The 17,907-nt window shown below is 44.0% G+C and overlaps 1 protein-coding gene across 1 annotated transcript in view; it reads left to right on the plus strand.

Moving 5' to 3' along the window:
• The first annotated feature begins 6,781 nt into the window (after nucleotides 1–6,781).
• The window catches only part of LOC311234876 (NLR family CARD domain-containing protein 3-like), a 98,714-nt gene continuing 87,588 nt past the window's right edge, over nucleotides 6,782–17,907 (plus strand). Inside the window, exons 1-3 of the mRNA XM_084322131.1 lie at nucleotides 6,782–6,905; nucleotides 8,392–8,545; nucleotides 11,364–11,456. Of these exons, the coding sequence (XP_084178257.1) occupies nucleotides 6,789–6,905; nucleotides 8,392–8,545; nucleotides 11,364–11,456 (364 nt within the window). The 5' untranslated portion in view covers nucleotides 6,782–6,788. The remainder of the gene's footprint in view (nucleotides 6,906–8,391; nucleotides 8,546–11,363; nucleotides 11,457–17,907) is intronic.

The following is a 17,907-nucleotide window of genomic DNA, read 5'->3' on the forward strand; positions in this document are numbered from 1 at the left end:
GTAACACACGCACACACAAACTAGGGGTGGACTGGTACAGGTAATACCTTCTAGGTGCCGAGAGAGTGTCCGGTTCACTTTGCTACTGTAATACATATCATGAATATCAGAACATACACAACTCCTGGTATCAAAGGTTTCTGTTGAGGTAACATGGACCTTTTAGAATAGAAATATTTTATTTATCCTGAGGGAAATTCACCACTACAGATCGCTCACAGTAAAATGTAAACATTTAGGTAGTCAAAAAACAAAATTCATGAATAAAGAATAAAATACGGTCCAGGATACACATTCTGATATGTATATACATTCTAAAATATACAATAAAAGTACAGTAATAAGTGTAAAATGTAAATTTAAAAGTAAAAGTCCAGGAAGATTATGCCAGATTGTACTGTCACCCTGTGCTCAGTGATGCAGTGAGGCACAGTGATGCGTTATAAAGTCTGATGGCTGTCGGAATGAAGGACTTCCTGTGCCGTTCAGTGTTGCATCTTGGGAGTCTTAGTCTAACACTGAACGTGCTCCTTCTATCAGCCAAGTCTGTGTATAGTGGGTGGGAGGGGTTGTCCATGATGCACTACCCCTACCACATTATTTTCCTACATGACCAGCTTATCCAGCCTGTTTGCGTCCCCCGCTCTCAGTCCACTTTCCCAGCAGGTCACAGCGTACAAGCGTTCTACACCACCGACTCGTAGAACATCCTTCTACAGACGTTGAAGGATCTCAGTAGAGAAACTAGCAGGGGCCGCTGTGTCAAAACTGCTTTATGTTAAACGGAGTGCGTTGCGGTGGCGATTGAATGGAACTCAATTGACTCATTGATCATCTTTAGCCTCATAGGCATATTTATTTCTCAGGCGGGGCGAGATGCGGTCGTAGTGCCGCTATATATATCAACAACAATCATTGATAAATAATAGACCGGAACACGAATGGAAAGGAAACGTCAGTGACGTCACACACTGGATTTACTACATCGCCCTCTGTAGAACACAAATGAGTAAGGGTGTACATAATAATAATACATTTAACCCCCCCCACTCGAACTTAGCTTATTGTGGTACAAAACAAAAATATATATATATATATATTCTCCCTCTTTGGCCTTCAATACAAAATAAACAACAACAAAAAAAAACATATTGGCATATCCATGCTTTCCTTTCACTCTAACTAAGTGCCAAACAAATACTGAGCAAACTTCTTCAGTTGTAGCTTAGTGGCTGGTTTTGTCATCACATCAGCAATCATGTTGTCAGTAGGACAATATTACAAACATATCCTCCCACTATTCACAGTTTCTCTTATGAAGTGATATTTTATATCTATGTTTACATCTTTGCCTGTTTACAGGATTCCTGGCTAGTGCAATAGCTCCTTGGTTATCATCATAAACCTTGGTTTGTGCATACTGACATCCATCAATACCCTTGAGTAGCTGTTGCAAATACATACACTCCTGTATGGCTGATGCTAAGGCCATGTATTCTGCCTCGCAGGTAGAAAGTGCAACTGTTGGTTGTCTTCTACTCTTCCATGAAATGAGAGAGCTTCTCTCACTTAGACTGGCACAGTACCTTGTGGTACTACGTCTGTCTACAACGGCTGATGCCCAGTCAGCATCACTGTGGACTATTAGGCCTAGTTCACCTGTATCATTCTTTTTAAAACATAAGCCACGGTCTGTTGTACCCTTAAGATACCTGAACACATGTTTTACAGTGTTCCAATGCTCTTCACTTGGTTCAGAAAGATGCTGGGAAAGTTTACTGACTACAAAACCTAAATCTGGTCTAGTGCATGTAGCCAAATAGATCAAACTTCCCACTGCCTCTCTATACATCCTCGGGTCTCCAAATGTTTCTGCATCTTCTGTGTATTCAAGTTTTGATTCACATGGGGTCTCTCTGGACCTACACTCTTGCATTCCAAATCTGGAGAGGATTTTGTTCACATACCTCTGTTGTGACATTGTGACTTGACCCTGCTCTGACTGGTTAAAATCTATCCCTAGAATTTTTTTTAATTTTCCCAGATCCTTCATTTTAAACCTCTCAGCAAGCATCATTTTGACACCTTTCACAACCTCCTCATTGTTACCAGCAATGATTAAATCATCAACAAATACGATTAGAATCACTTTTTCATTTGGTTTTTCCCTTGTGTATTGGCAGTTATCAGCAGGATTTAGTTCAAAACCATTCTCAGTGAGATATGCATGTAACAGAGCATTCCAGTTTCTGCCTGACTGCTTGACCGTATAGGGATTTCTGTAATTTGCATACTAGCTTTTCTCCTGTTTCTGACGTTATCTCATAACCTTCAGGTTGTTCCACATAGACCTCACGATCAATTGGTGCATGCAGGTATGCAGTTTTGACATCCAATTGATGTAAAAATAAATCTTCCTGCACTGCCTTTTGCATGACCACTCTAACCGTTGTCATGTCAACTGTAGGTGAGAATGTTTCCTCGTAGTCAATACCTTGCTTTTGGCTGTAACCTTTTGCCACAAATCTTGCTTTACATTTGTCTGATCCATCAATATCACTCTTGAGAGCATAGACCCACCTCGCCCCCACTGCCTTTTTGCCTGGTGGCAACTGGGTGATCTTGAATGTGTCATTCTCTTTCAGTGACTGTATTTCATCATTCATTGCGTCTACCCACAGATGTGACTTGGTTGAGCTTATGGCATCCTGGTAATTTTGTGGTATGTCACAAACTGCTCTATAACAAGAGTCTACACATGTTACCAGTCTGTCTGCTGTATCCTCAGTCACATAATCCTGAAGGTACACTGGCTTTCTCCTAACTCTAGGTGGGTACCTTCTACCCTGACACTCAGTGCTAGGCTGTTCACATTTAGCCTTTGAACACTTTGACCTGATGCATTTTCCATTTTTTCATCATCATTTCCCTCATTTTCAAGGATCCTGGGGTGTAACTGTGCATCTCTGTCCTGATATTCAATGTGTGATCCCCATGTGTCTGTGTTTCTTTTTCTTTGGCTGTCTCATTTGTGAATTTCACTAACCTGTGTTTTCTGACCTTCTCTGTGTCTGGATAGTACACAAGATAAGCTGGGCTGTTTTTGTCATAGCCAATAAAAAGACCCTGCTCACATCTGGGATCTAACTTCCCTTTCTCTTGTGTGTAGGCAAAACATACAGATCCGAATTTCTGAAGTTTGGACATGTTTGGTTTCTTGCCTGTGAGCATCTCATATGGTGTCTTCTTTGTGCGTCTACTGTAGCACCTGTTTCTCACATAGGCTGCCGTCTGTACAGCATAACTCCACAGCTTGTCTGGCAACTTACTGTCTAACAGCATACACCTGCCCATTTCATAGAGGGTTCGCCAACCTCTCTCTGCTGTGCCATTTTGGTGAGGTGAATAGGGCGCAGATGTCTCATGCTTAATCCTATTTTTGGTTAACAGTGCTTTGAATTCCTTGCTTGTAAATTCACCTCCATTATCAGATCGTAAACATTTAACTTTTCCATAAGGGGCTGAGTCTGCCAAGTACCTCTCTGTGGCGTGTACTGCATCACTTTTGGATTTGAGAAAATACACAGTCATGGCACCTGAGTAGTCGTCTGTAAAAGACTGTGCATACTTATGACCTTCTAAGCTTGGGGTTCTCATGGGACCGGCTAAATCAGTGTGGACCATCTGTAAAGGTTCTGTAGCCTTTCTGTCCGGCTCCCTATTCCTTGTCTGGGTGAATTTACCTTTTGTACATATTTCACACAGCTGTGCTGGCCTGACTGCACTGCCTCTTATCTCCATACCTTTTACCGCACCCAGTAACTTTTGTACATCCTCATAATTGCAATGACCCAATATTTCATGCCAAGTTTGCATGTCATGACATATATTGCATGTATCAAATTTTTTCTGAACAGTTGGCAAATAAAACAGATTACCACTTTCATGGAGGTCAAACCTGTTGCCCTTCTTGGCGATCATGTGGCTGTCCCCCTTTTTGAAAGTCACCGTTGCTCCTGCATTGGTTGCTCTTGCCACTGAGAAGATGTCGTGTGGATACGTCGGCATATACAAGATACAAGATACTTTAAATAATGCCACACAACGATGGTTGGTGGTAATTGTTTTCGGTACAGATGTTGAGCACTGGTTATATCAAACATGAAACAGACATCAAACATCAAAAACGTCAAAACATATATACATAAATACATATAGGACAGTCACGGTAACAGTGTCGGTCGGTGACAGATGCTTGTCCGTTTGTGCAAAGGGGGGCGGGCCAGGGTGTTCAGTGTTCGGACTGCTGTGGGGAAAAAACTGTTCGTGAAACGTGTGTGTCTGGTTAGGATGGACCTGTAGCGACCTGAGGGCATGTGCTGGAATAAGTGGTGTGCTGGGTGAGAGGGGTCGTTGACTATTTTAACAGAGCGGGTGACTGTGCGTGAGGTGTAGATGGAGTCCAGAGTGCATCCTGTAGCTGTGCTCTTTGTTGCCGTCCCTTGTTGTCTAGTAGGTAGATCAGCGCCGTTCCTCTGCGTTGTGCCAATCTGCTGCACTTGGTCCCATCTGCCAGCTCCATTGAGTGGGTGTCAGGCTGGAATGTGTTGTCAAAGCTCTTGAACTTGGCAATATCATTCACGATGTGGGATGTCGCTCCGGCGTCCACCATGATCCCCTTTTTCTTCACGTTGGCTGACGGCCTCTCGTTGTTTGCATGCTTGGCCATGAAGCATTGATCATCGTCGTCGGTGTCCACCTCTGCAACCTTTCTTGCTCCTTCTTTTCCCTTTTTCCTGCACAGGGACTCTGTGTGTGTGTTGCTCTTGCAGTGACTGCACCACACTTTTCGGGTGCTCCTGTTTCGGGTGTGTCCTCTTTCTCCACACCTGTAACATGTCAGAGTGGCTTCCCCATCCTTCCTATATGTCTTGGTGCCTTGTTTGCTTTGCCTTGTGCTAGTCTTCATCACACTGTCCGTATATGCAGTGCCAGTTGTCCTCATTTTCTCAGACTCTTCATAGACTCTTAGTCTTCTCTTGAAGTCTTTGAATGTAACATTGTCCTCATTCTGTGTTACATGGACAGCTAGTGGCCTAAATGAGTCTGGTAATCCATTCAGAATAGTGGCTACAAGCAGCCCATCACTCATGTTCTCTCCTGCATCACGAAGAGCTGAAATTATATTCTCAGCCCTTATCATGTAATCAGTCACAGTCTCATTGTCTTCCATTTGTATGGTGGTCAATGATGTGTACAGGTTTAGAATCCTGGGCTTGCTTTTTCCCCCAATAATGCTCCCTCAATAATTGCAGGGCTTTCCTCCCATCATCGGCCGCATCATGTCTTATCAATGAAAGGCTCTTATCGTCTAGCGCATTCACTAATTGGGCGTAACAGTCTGCATTCCTCGCTGCGTCTGCAGCTAATGCAGCTTCACCAATGGGCGCTCGCAAAATCGTGTCTTTTAGCTTCAGAATGTGTAAACGGCTAAGGAATCTCGTCTCCCACAGATCATATCTATCTTCTTTTCCATCGAATATAATCTGCTGGTGTAGTGTTCCTGCTACAGCCATTTTCACGTTTCTTCAGAGTTTACTATATCCAAACGTTCGGTTGCAGCTTGTAGAAACTCTGTGACGTGTCTTCACTGTTCACGGAAATCTCCCGGTACCGTCTTCATTCCCGGTTTAGTTAGTATATTATTCTATTCACCTTGTCGCTCTAGACTGGCATTCCTGGGCCCATAACCTGTTAAACGGAGTGTGTTGCGGTGGCGATTGAATGGAACTCAATTGACTCATTGATCATCTTTAGCCTCGTAGGCATATTTATTTCTCAGGGGGGGCGAGATGCGGTCGTAGTGCCGCTATATATATCAACAACAATCATTGACAAATAATAGACCGGAACAGGAATGGAAAGGAAACGTCAGTGACGTCACGTACTGGATTTACTACATCGCCCTCTGTAGAACACAAATGAGTAAGGGCGTACATAATAATAATACATTTAACAGTTTAGCCCTATCCACGTCACCCCCACCGGTTTAATGATGGTTATGGTTTGCTTTTACTGTCATACAACACTGAAAAAAGGGAATACTAATGTTAATTTAATTCAGGTGATGTTGGTAATTTGTGCAGTTAGTCAGTCAATTAGCCACTGACACTGTTGACCATTGGGAGCTGGCCAGTACAACCACAGTCTGACACTGTTGACCACTAGCAGATAGCAGCGGCCGCTGTGTCAAAACTGGTTTAGCTCATTAGCCCTATCCACGTCTCCATCCACTCCCCTTCCCCCCGCCGGTTTAATGCTGGCTATGGTTTGCTTTTACTGTCATACAACACTGAAAAAAGGGAATACTAATGTTAATTTAATTCAGGTGATGTTGGTAATTTGCGCAGTCAGTCAGTTAGCCAGTCAATTAGCCACTGACACTGTTGACCATTTGGAGCTGGCCAGTACAACCACAGTCTGACACTGTTGACCACTAGCAGCTGCCCAGTACAACCACAGTCTGACACTGTTGACCACTGAGCAGCTCCACTGGAGCAGTTGGGGGTTAAGTGCCTTGCTCAAGGGAGGGACTGGAGAGCATTATTCTTCTCTAACCTTTAGGCCACCGCTGCCCCCATGACCTTCAGTTTCAGGGAAAACAGTTCCCAAACTCTCATGTGTCTAATCCTCCTCCTGCCCCCCACAGGTCTGACTTTGACCTGGATGACGTGGAGGAGGAGGAGGAGGAGGAGGAGGAAGAGGGGGATGAGGAGGATGAGGAGATAATGGCAGACTCCCCAGAGCCGCCTCCTCCTGGGGAACCCGAGGAGGAAGAGGTAGAGGATGATGATGCCCAGCCAGGCCACTCCCACATCGAGCAGGACCTGCCCTACATCTTCAAGGTACAGTATGTGTGTAGACAGGTCTAAGTTTCTAAGGTGAAAGGAGAGTAGTTCCTATCAACATAGTAGATCCAAAGACATTCAAATATCTAGAGAGTAGTTCCTATCAACACAGTAGACTCAAAGACTTTAAAATATTTAGAGAGTAGTTCCTATCAACACAGTAGACCCAAAGACAAAAATATCTAGAGTGTAGTTCCTATCAATACACTAGATCCACTAGTGCGCCATTAGAGGCAAATTCATAAAACGTCACCCTTTTCTACCAAGAAGACAACACTGTTTATTTTTTGTTTGCCTCACAACCTACTGTTCTGACAATCTTGTTGGGGACAAGCGTCCCCAAGATCTGAGCATCTGCATGCTGTGAATGCAGGGTTAGGGTTCGAACTCCGCCACTGCACAAATCGGATATCTGCAGGGAACTCTGTGCCATGCAAACAAAAAGTGTAAATACAGGGCTGTTTTGTGAATGTCTTGTGCCTTGTCTCCACTAGCCACGGTTTAGCCATGCTGTGGCCTGTCTGGCACACAATCAACGTCTCCATTGTCTTTAGAACCTGGCCAGACCTGTTTGGACCCCGGCTGAGACAGACACCTTTCACAACGTGGCCAGACCTGACCTAAGCTGGCTGGGACTGTTGTATCATCATGGTGTAGCTTGTGTATCACAGTTGCTGGTGTACAGTTTGAAAGGTTGCCTAGCAACTGGAAAGTTAACAAGAAATGCAATGGAGACACAAACACAACCATTCCATACCATGCTAGGCTGAACATCCATACCATACCATGGCTAGATCAGCCAGGCTGAACATTAGGGCTGCAACTAACGATTATTTTGGTAGTCGACTAATCTGTCGATTATTTTTTCAATTAGTCGACTAATCTAACGATTATTTCTGTCACACCCTCCATCTCTGCTTCCTGTGGGTGCGGCTCCTTTTCCGGGCTCTTAGCAGACTTCTTAGCTTAACATAACAGACCGACAGTAAGTTTGGGGGAACTAATGGGATAACTGGTGTTGCAACAAAAGTGCAACTAGGGCTAAAACACAATGAAATAAAAAAAAAATAATAATAATAATAATAAATAATATATCCTTCTTAGCAGACTTCTTAGCTTAAAATCCCAGGGAACTAATGGGATAACTGGGGATGTTGTTTGCTCCTGACAAGAGTCTCAAAGTCTGGGGTGATGGTAGACAAAGCAACTCTGAGGTCATGCTCAATGTCCAATCTGTTCCTCTGCTTTGTCTTCAGCTGGACCAGAGCTGAGAAGCCACTTTCACAAAGATAGGTAGTGCAAAAAAATTTTAAAAATGTTTACAGGCATTACAGATATCCATATGTAGGTTATTGTTGCTAATGAAACTTCACTAGAATGATATTTGTGAAGGAGAAATCTCCACTGATTTAAATAGTTCTGGTTGGGTTCTGGTATGTTCCTTGATGCTTGATTCATTCCTCCTTTCTCTGTATGTGTGTAGAACATACAACATGCTCTATCAGGACTGACACCAGAGGAACTGATGAACTTCAAGAGATACATCTGTAGAGACGAGAGAACCTTCAAGGAACTCTACCAGCAGCTATATGAGTGTGACATCCTGGACCTGGTGGACAAGATGATAGAGGTCGAGGGTAGGTAGCCATGGTGATGGATGGGTGTGTGGGTGGAAGGATGGATGGATGGATGGGTGGGTGGTAGGGGTGGTGGGAAGCACCAGTTTCATCACGATATGATACAATATCGATTATTTGGACAACAATACGATATTTGCCGATATCACAAAGTCTGGCACGATACGATTAGATTAGATTCAGGTGCCTGCGATCGATACGAGACGATATTATATGCCCATTTAACACAATCGGTAACATTTAGATCAACTCAAAAAAGGCAACGGAAATATCATTTGACATTTTTATTTTTTAGCTCTTCCAGACATTTAAATGAAAAACAATCTATTGTTTTTAATACAAATAGACTGTTCCCTGTAAAATGCCACGTTTTGATATATTGAGCTTTAAACTTTAAGTAAACATTTTTCTCACACAACTCACTCACAACACACAACCTAAAACCCCTTCCTCTCCCAAACCGTTCCTACAATTGTTTTATGTTGCATGATGATCATGAATACATTTATTATGTATTGTATTTTTTATGTTTAAATATCAACATTATCTGTCCATCCTCAGTAAATTTACTATAAATAAAATATACTCCTGACTTCATCTGGTCTTTCCAAACGCACGCACACACACACAGAAAGGGAGAATGCCCCTCCCCCTTCCCCAGTCCCCACTAATGCACCTCTGTTGTTCTCTCTATGGCTCTGATCAGGGTTAGCTTAGCTTTGTTAGCTTACGCTAACGTAATGTTAATTTTGGTCTTTAATGCAACGTGGGCATAAAGGAATGGCGAGGATGCAAAGCATGTTAGATTCATTTCACCCGTTGCGGAAAATAACAGCAGGGAATTATTTCGGGTCGCAAAATAGGCACACTCTGTAGCCCTGCTCTCACATGCTACTGCTGTAATCGCCACAGGATTTTCAAAATAAGAGTATTGCAATATGAACCGATCTTTTTAGATTGCATCGATCCTATTGGATCATTGATAATAGATCGATATATCGATCTGGATCGATGTATCGTCCCTCCCATGTGTTCCCCGCCAAAAACGAGTATACTCTTTTTTTGATTATTTAAATTATATTTATTCTTTTATTATTATTATATTAAACAATCAGCCGGACCTTGTTGTGTGATCCTGGTACCTCTGAGTGAATTGGAATTGAAATGACGATCGAATCCCGATAGGTGGCAGTATCGTCTACCTTTTGAACTGGGCTAGTTTACTCTGGGGGGGGTTGCTCACTCACTGCTGGCCAGAGTAGTAGCCACTAGCCTGCGGACTGTCTATGCAATGGCGAGCGAACTATTGGAGATTATTATGAAGAGGACAAAACTATCACACTTATGGATGATAAAGGTGCGTTTTCACCAGACTACATTGGACTCTGCACTTCTGGTAAATCATAAAAATACTATAGTCAAACCGGCCGAGCATGTAACAATATCTGTCGCCGACAACAGAGTTGAGAGCACCCCAGACTAGAGCCAACTATAACGTTCGGCAATGACGATCGCCTAGAGCGAACTATTGGAGATTATTATGAAGAGGACAAACTGTGACGATCCATCCATAACATAATGTGCGTTTTCACCAGACTATGTTGGATTCTAGTATTTTCAAACAGGCTGTTTGGATGTAATGTTAACGTTATCTGTTGGGAACTGCCAGAGCCAACTAACGTTATTTATTGTTCCTGTTCTGACTCAGACACTTCGGAGCAAAAGTGGACAGGGTCTTGGTGGATCTGCTGTTAAGGTAACGTCCATTTGACTGAACCCCATCATAAAACATGCCTTTGTAATGATCCCAGCGTCATAAAACAAGTCCGTGAGGGACCCCCCCCCCATAGTGGCTTTGTGAATAGAACCATTCTACTATGGTCATGTTTACCTTTGACCTGGAAATAATATAGGTGTCAGGTGAGCAACCCACACGAAATGCGCATGCTGCACAGAAAACACGTAATATCTCACGTTCCAGGAAACAAGACTGGATTATTTTTAAACAGGACCGGTTTTAGCCTGGGATTGCGCAGGAACAAAGGTATGTAGAAATAAACGGTTTGTTCCCTGTTGCAGTATAAATATTGCGTTTCAAATGAGCCATACTATTGTCTCCATAGCTATAATATAGAATATACGAAGGGTTTGCAAACATCGTGAAAATGGTCAAAAAACGCTGGCGCCAGGGAGTACAGATGGAAAAAGAGCGTGTCAGTCAATGAGTTAAAGTAGAGGAGAAGAAACACATAGGGCTAGATCCACAAAGAATGGATTGCACGGAGCAAGTTGCACCCTTACTTAAAATTCATTATGAATTGAAAATGGGGGACCCTGATGTAAACAAGACGAAAGTCTTTCTCTGGTCTGCATCCCCTTAACAATTGTGTGTATTGAGCCGTACTGTATTGTATCCATTCTGCAATCTGAACATTTTCATTCAATCAATCACCGTGCAGATTGATTCATTGAATGAAAACTTTATTAACAGATTGCAGAATGGATACAATACAGTATGGCTCAATACACACAATTGTTAAGGGGATGCAGACCAGAGAAAGAGTTTCGTCTTGTTTACATCAGGGTCCCCCATTTTCAATTCATAATGAATTTTAAGTAAGGGTGCAACTTGCTCCGTGCAATCCATTCTTTGTGGAACTAGCCCATAGACTCTCATGCGACGATGCTACACGTTTTATAAAAAATGTCTCCTCTTGCATCAAAATGATACAAATGACAAGTGGAAATAGTCTTCATGACTGTTTCTACACAACTGATAGTGTGTGTGTGTGTGTGTCTGTGTGTGTACTGACTGTAGGAGTGAATCACGCTGTGAGTACTGTCGTCAGGCAACTGGCGAACATGAAGAAACTTGCTGAGTCAAAGGAACTGGAGAAGAGGTGCAAGAGAGGTACTGACCAATCAGAGCACCAATGCATGGTACCATGGTTAGGGGTTCAATTCCCTGTGTAGCTCAATTGGTAGAGCAAGGCACTAACACTGCCAATGTTAGGTGTTCAATTCCCTGTGTAGCTGAATGGGTAGAGCAAGGCACTAATGCTGCCAGGGTTAGGGCGGGGTTCAATTCCCTCCATTCCATTTATTATGATAGCTAGTTTGGATAGTCCTCTGGCTGTCTTAAAGTTAATCTGCTGAATTGAAGGACTTCATAAATTAGGAAGCTTCTGTAATCTCCAGGATCCTAAGTGAGGTTAAAGGTGCAGTTCACCCAAACTTCTAAAAAGCATATATTTCCTCTTACCCGCAGTGCTATACAGTATATCCACCCAGATAGTCTTGTTGTGAGATGTGGAGATGTCTACAATGGAGCTGAATGGCACTCGGCTTGTGGTGCTCAATATACCAAAGAAAATACATTTGAAAAACTCAAACGCAATGTCTCTTTCAAAGAAATCATGACCCGGTTACTCCAGGCCATCCACAGACCTTTTGTGATCAGGACCTTGTACACCTTGTTCAAAACCTTCTGAAAATATGTTGTTCTTTTTGGGGTGAACTACCCCTTTAAGATCCTAGCTAAATACTAATTGAGGTTAAGTTCTTGACTAAATACTAACTGAAGTTAAGATCTTGACTAAATACTAACTGAGGTTAAAGTAACGTTAGATTCCTCTTACCTGTGGCCGATGCGTCTGGAGAATTCTTTTTCCAATTATTTGATGTCGATCTGCTAGATCCATTTTCTGTTTGTATGACACAATAAACGCCGAAAGCATATTGATTCTTGCGTCTCGAAAGCGATCCCATGGACTCGAGTGTGTATCTTGATCCACGTTACAAGATATCTCTGCCGGGGGCGGCTAGGTGGTGTAGTGGGCAAGGCGCTCGCCACCAATGCAGGAGACGCTGGGTTCGAGCCCAGCTCTCCGCATTGCTATCAGCTTGGCTGGTCGTTCATACTAACACAATTGGCAGTGTTAGGGGTGGGAAAGCTGATGGGTGGGGATCGGACGTTGTGGACAGCGACTCCTACAGGTCGGTTGGTGCGCCTGCGCAGCAGAATCAGGAAGCGACGGGGGCGGCGTGTCCCTCCCACGCAGACCCCCGCCGCTGAGAGATCGCACTGTGCAGGTGAAAAGATGCGACAGCTGCTTCCTCGAGTACCGGAGGGGACACGTGATGTAAGGCTTCGTCCACATTGTAGCTGGCTTGTGGGAGGCATGGCCTAACAGCGTTCGAGACAGGGGAGGGTAGGATTGGACGATACGAAATTGTGATGGGAGAAAAAATAGAAAATGGGAGAAAAAAGTAGATCAAAAAATAAAAAGATATCTCTGCCGGAGCTTTTTCCCCGATGCACAGAGCGCCACTTCCGGTTTAGAGTGGAGTGCAACTCGCCCGAAATCCACCAGGCGGCGGTATTCAGGCGTTGCAATATCAGACAGGGTCCAGCTGGCTCCCGGAGCCTTCCTGGATGAATTATGAATGCCAATAGCGAATAAAGGAAATAACGATCATAAAAACGAGTTTACTCGTTGTTGGCGCTATTCGATTGGCGAGCAATAACGAGTAAACTCGTTTTTGGCGCAAGATGTGTTAATGTCAACGACACATTGTGGGAAGAATTGTTTGCTCCTCGAATCAGGACAAAAGGATATTGAATATTACACACAGGACAATGAGTTCAAACATCATTTATTGTATTTATTGAATAATCAGAAAGCATAATTACATGAATTATCGGGTGGTCCATGGATCACGACAAGCTTGTTGACTGCAATGCAGTATAGCAGAGTGGCCAAGGAGCTCTCCTTTCCTCTATTCTAAAATGGTCTGATATACTCGTCCACCTAGGGTGTCTTTGCTGGCTGACCAATCAAGTGTGAGACACCTGTGTCCTTTCCCATATATGATCCAGCTCGGACCAGGTCCTCGAGGATGCATAGTTTTGTAACAGAAAGAATGCACAGGTGCCCACCCCGCACTGACCAGCCACCTTTCTGGAGATAAAGGGGCCCCTTTAACCTTGGCCTAAAAGCCTCTCAATGTAAAGGGAAACATAGTGTCCTCAAATGTTTATGATACTGATTGTACTGTAATCCTATTTATCAATGACTTTTAACTTAATTAATGTTCCTAATTAACTAATATATTTATATATGATATAAGCCTAAAGTCTGACGTTAATTTCCGACATAATCCCTCCTGTGGTGCTCTTAAGCACCAAATACATAACTAAACAACCTTATTAAACACCAAACAAAACAAAGAAATTTCTGACTGAGAGTAATGGAGTATGATAAAACATATTAGAATTATAGGCCCCACCATTAATAATAATCCCCCTGTGGGGCTGTCCAGCCCCAAACATTCAATCTAATTTGGACTTATAAATCGCAAATGCCCTTCCAATATACATATCAAGATCCATCAAGCTCAGTCAGTGGTAACATCCTATGAAAATAGAAAACTAGAATATGACTAAACATAACCAGAATTAACGTTAAAAACCACACATAATTGTAATATCAGACCATCATCATGCTTACACTTAAAGTAAGTTACTCATTTATTATGCCAGAGAGTGACCTGTTTGCAGACGGGCACCCCCAACCGCGTGTTACTGTTCCGCAACAGTAAGTTACTTCCGGGGTAGGCCTGATTGGCCCCGACAGGCACGTGACGCGGCAAACTCAGGACGCGCAACGAGGCTGCTGAGAGCTGTCGCGCGGAAATAGGCTGTCTATTGCCATTCTCTAACACAAACTCTAACCTTAACCAGCTCCTTAACAGCGCCTAAACTTAACCGTTCTAACCATAACCAACTCCGAAACAATGCCTAACCTTAACCTTAACCTTAACCATGCCTAACCTTAACCATAGAAAGAATATTGCCATTCTCTAAGACAAACTCTAACCTTAACCAGCTCCTTAACAGCGCCTAAACTTAACCGTTCTAACCTTAACCAACTCCGAAACAATGCCTAACCTTAACCTTAACCTTAACCATGCCTAACCTTAACCGGCGAAAGAATACACGTAAAAAAAAAAATCACGTTAAAAAAAAAAAAATTGATGGGATTCGAACTCGTCAACAACGGACCGCAGGATCGCAGGACCGCTGCTCTGCCAGGTGAGCTGAAGCGCCGAATGAAAATCATGGCGGATTAGGACGGTTACATAATTCCGCAAGCTCTGCCGCTCCGCTCCGCGGAGCATGCCGCGCGGCAGAGAAAGTTGCGCGTCACGTGCCTGTCGGGGCCAATCAGGCCTACCCCGGAAGTAACTTACTGTTGCGGAACAGTTATAGGCCCCCCAACCACCCCCAATCAGGATAATCAACATGACATAGGAAACAACGAAATATTGCAAGAAATACGCTGTTTTCGTGGCCTATATGGCCTAAACATGGCAAGCAAATAACACATACTACATATGGATCCACCCCGAAAAAAGATTTTCAATAACCAACATGATGACAATCATTATTATCACATAGCTGCGTGGTCTGGGGGTCAGGGGATGACTCGTGGGGGGGGGGGGGGGGTTTGTGACAACTTCTGGGGTGGGGGATGGTGACGAGGGGGATGGGGGTCATGGTGATGATGGGGACGGGGGTCGTGGCGATGAGGGGAATGGGGACGATCTCCTGGTGGTCGAGGGGTTGACGACGACTTCCGGGGTTGAGGGGGATGGCGTCGACGTTGAGGTGGATGGCGTTGACCTTGTGGCGTTGAGGTGGATGGCGTTGACCTCGTGGCGTTGAGGTGGATGGCGTTGACCCTTTGGCGTTGAGGCGGATGGCGTTGGTTTTCGTCTGCCAAGTAATCCAAACCAGATCTCCCTCCTCGCAGCGTCTCCAAGGATTCCACCTCCTGCCTGAGAAAATTAGTCCACACAACATTCCACCCCGAACAAAGTTCCACCACTTCTATTTCAGCGTGGGAAAAACAATAGCCAATACGAAGTCCTAAAGACACCCCTGTTCAGCTTAACAATGATGTGTGTCTTAGTGCATACTGTGTATTTCTACAAGCCTGATCCTCAGTGAGTTGGTTGCTGGTCCCATAGACCAGTCTCATCTTCTGGTGGGGTCGGTAGCTGCAGTCCTCGTTGAGTTGGATATGTCCTTTCAGAGACAACTCAAATCAAATCAAATCACCTTCTTTTTCCATCATCATCACTTTCCTCTCCCAACATAGTGTAGTCCCAGGTATGGGTCCCTTTCCACTAAGTTCTCTGTCCAAACTCCTTTTAACAGAACAACCTAGCTTTCTGTTTCCCACTAAGCTATCTGTCCAAACTCCTTTGAACAGACCAACGTAGCCTTCTGCTTCTCTATGCATCTCCTGTTGAGGTGATGCATAACCTTTCTCCTGGTTCTCCTTTATACTTTCTAGATCCTTCTTAATTTCCACTTCAATTCTCTCACTGATGGCCTGGGGATAGAAGCTTCTTCTGAGTCTTTCTGTGCTCGCCTTGAGACTCCGGTATCGCTTGCCTGACCGCAGCAGTTCAAAGAGGCAGTTGTTCGGGTGACTGGAGTCTTTAATGATTCTCTTAGCCTTGCCCTTGCAACGCTTGTTGTAAATGTTCTGGAGGGTGGGGAGCCCCCCTCCAATTGTGCGTTCGGCTGAACGTGTCACTCTTTGTAGTCTGCTTCGGTCTTGTGCAGTGCTATTCCCAAACCAGGAGGTGATGTTGCCGGTCAAGATGCTCTCTATTGTACATGAGTAGAAGTTCTTAAGGATCTTCTGACTGACTTGGAACTTCCTTAGGCGCCTGAGGAAGTAGAGGCGTTGTCGTGCCTTCTTCACAACACTGTCAATGTGTGTGGTCCATGTCAAGTCCTCGGATATGTAGGCTCCGAGGTACTTAAAGCTGTTGACTCTCTCAACCGGTGCCCCGTCGATGCTGAGGGGGCTGTAGTCCTTGACCCCCGACCTCCTGAAGTCCACAATCATCTCCTTTGTTTCGCTGACGTTCAGGGAGAGGCTGTTTTCCTGGCACCATCCCGCCAGGACCTTGACCTCTTCCAGGTAGGCCCTCTCGTCGTTGGCAGAGATCAGGCCCACCACCACTGTGTCGTCAGCAAATTTGATGATTGTATTGCTACTCCGCTGAGCCACACAGTCGTGTGTGTACAGGGAGTAGAGGAGGGGACTCAGAACACAGCCCTGGGGGGCCCCTATGTTGAGGGTGATGGATGAGGAGGTGCAGTTGCCTGCTCTCACCACCTGGGGTCTGCCAGTCAGGAAGTCCAAGACCCACTGGCAGAGGTCATAGTTCAAGCCCAGGTCCCTGAGCTTGGCTATGAGTATGGAGGGGACTATGGTATTGAATGCCGAGCTGTAGTCGATGAATAGCATTCTCATATAGTTCCCCTGCCTTTTGTCCAGGTGTGAATTATAATTATTATAGAATAGAATAAAATAAACTCCCTGAATGACCCCGACGGAAATTTGGCACTACAGATCACACACATTGAACAACAATAAACATTTAGGTAGTCACTAGGGCTAAAATAGGAATAAAAATAATAAAATTAAAATGTAAAATAAAATAGAATAGAGAATGAAATACGGTCTGGCATACACAATCCGGTATGTATATACCGTCTAAAATTCCAAATACACACCCATCCAGCCAAAAATATATGAACATGTACAGTGAATGTACAGTAATAAGTGTGAACATTTAAAGTTATATGTACTTCTATGATAAGGAAATAGTCAGTCAAACTCTCATGCGGTGCTGGAAATGTTAATTTGTATTCTCCTGCTCATTAGTGCTAGTGGCAAAGCGTATATTCAGTTAATTTGACTCACTGTACCCACAGTCTCTTTACCAACATATTCACCATTGTATAGTTGTGTTCCCATTGTCATCTAGCGTACACCAAAGAGATTATGATGGTATTTCCCAGACTAATGTGGAAGTCCCCTCTACCTATTCTGCCTATCTCAAGACTAACCTATCTCACTGTCTTCATGTGGATTAGCGGTAGGATTTTTAAACACTTAACTCAGTAGCGCAGTTACGCCCCCAGCAAGCTGGTTACTTCTCCTGACAGCTCTGAAGTGTACCTGAGACAACTGCTCTAGCCGCAACACCACACAAAAATAATAAATTAAGACAAAAAACAACGCTTTGACCCTTTCAACCTCCGTCCAGTTAAGAGTACCCTTCTCCCATTCGGATGCACTCCTTCCCCTACTCAGATACACCTCTCCCCATAAGGTTTAGGTAGCCCGCTACATCGGAACAACCAGCTCCTTTATTTTTTTATCCACTTTTTCTCCCATTTTCTATATTTTCTCCCATCCCAATTTCGTATCATCCAATTCAACCCTCCCCTGTCACGAACGCTGTTTCTTGCCTCCCACAAGCCGGCTGCAATG

This window comes from Notolepis coatsorum, assembly GCF_963971535.1.
Source record: "Notolepis coatsorum genome assembly, chromosome: 1".
NCBI lineage: Eukaryota > Metazoa > Chordata > Actinopteri > Aulopiformes > Paralepididae > Notolepis > Notolepis coatsorum.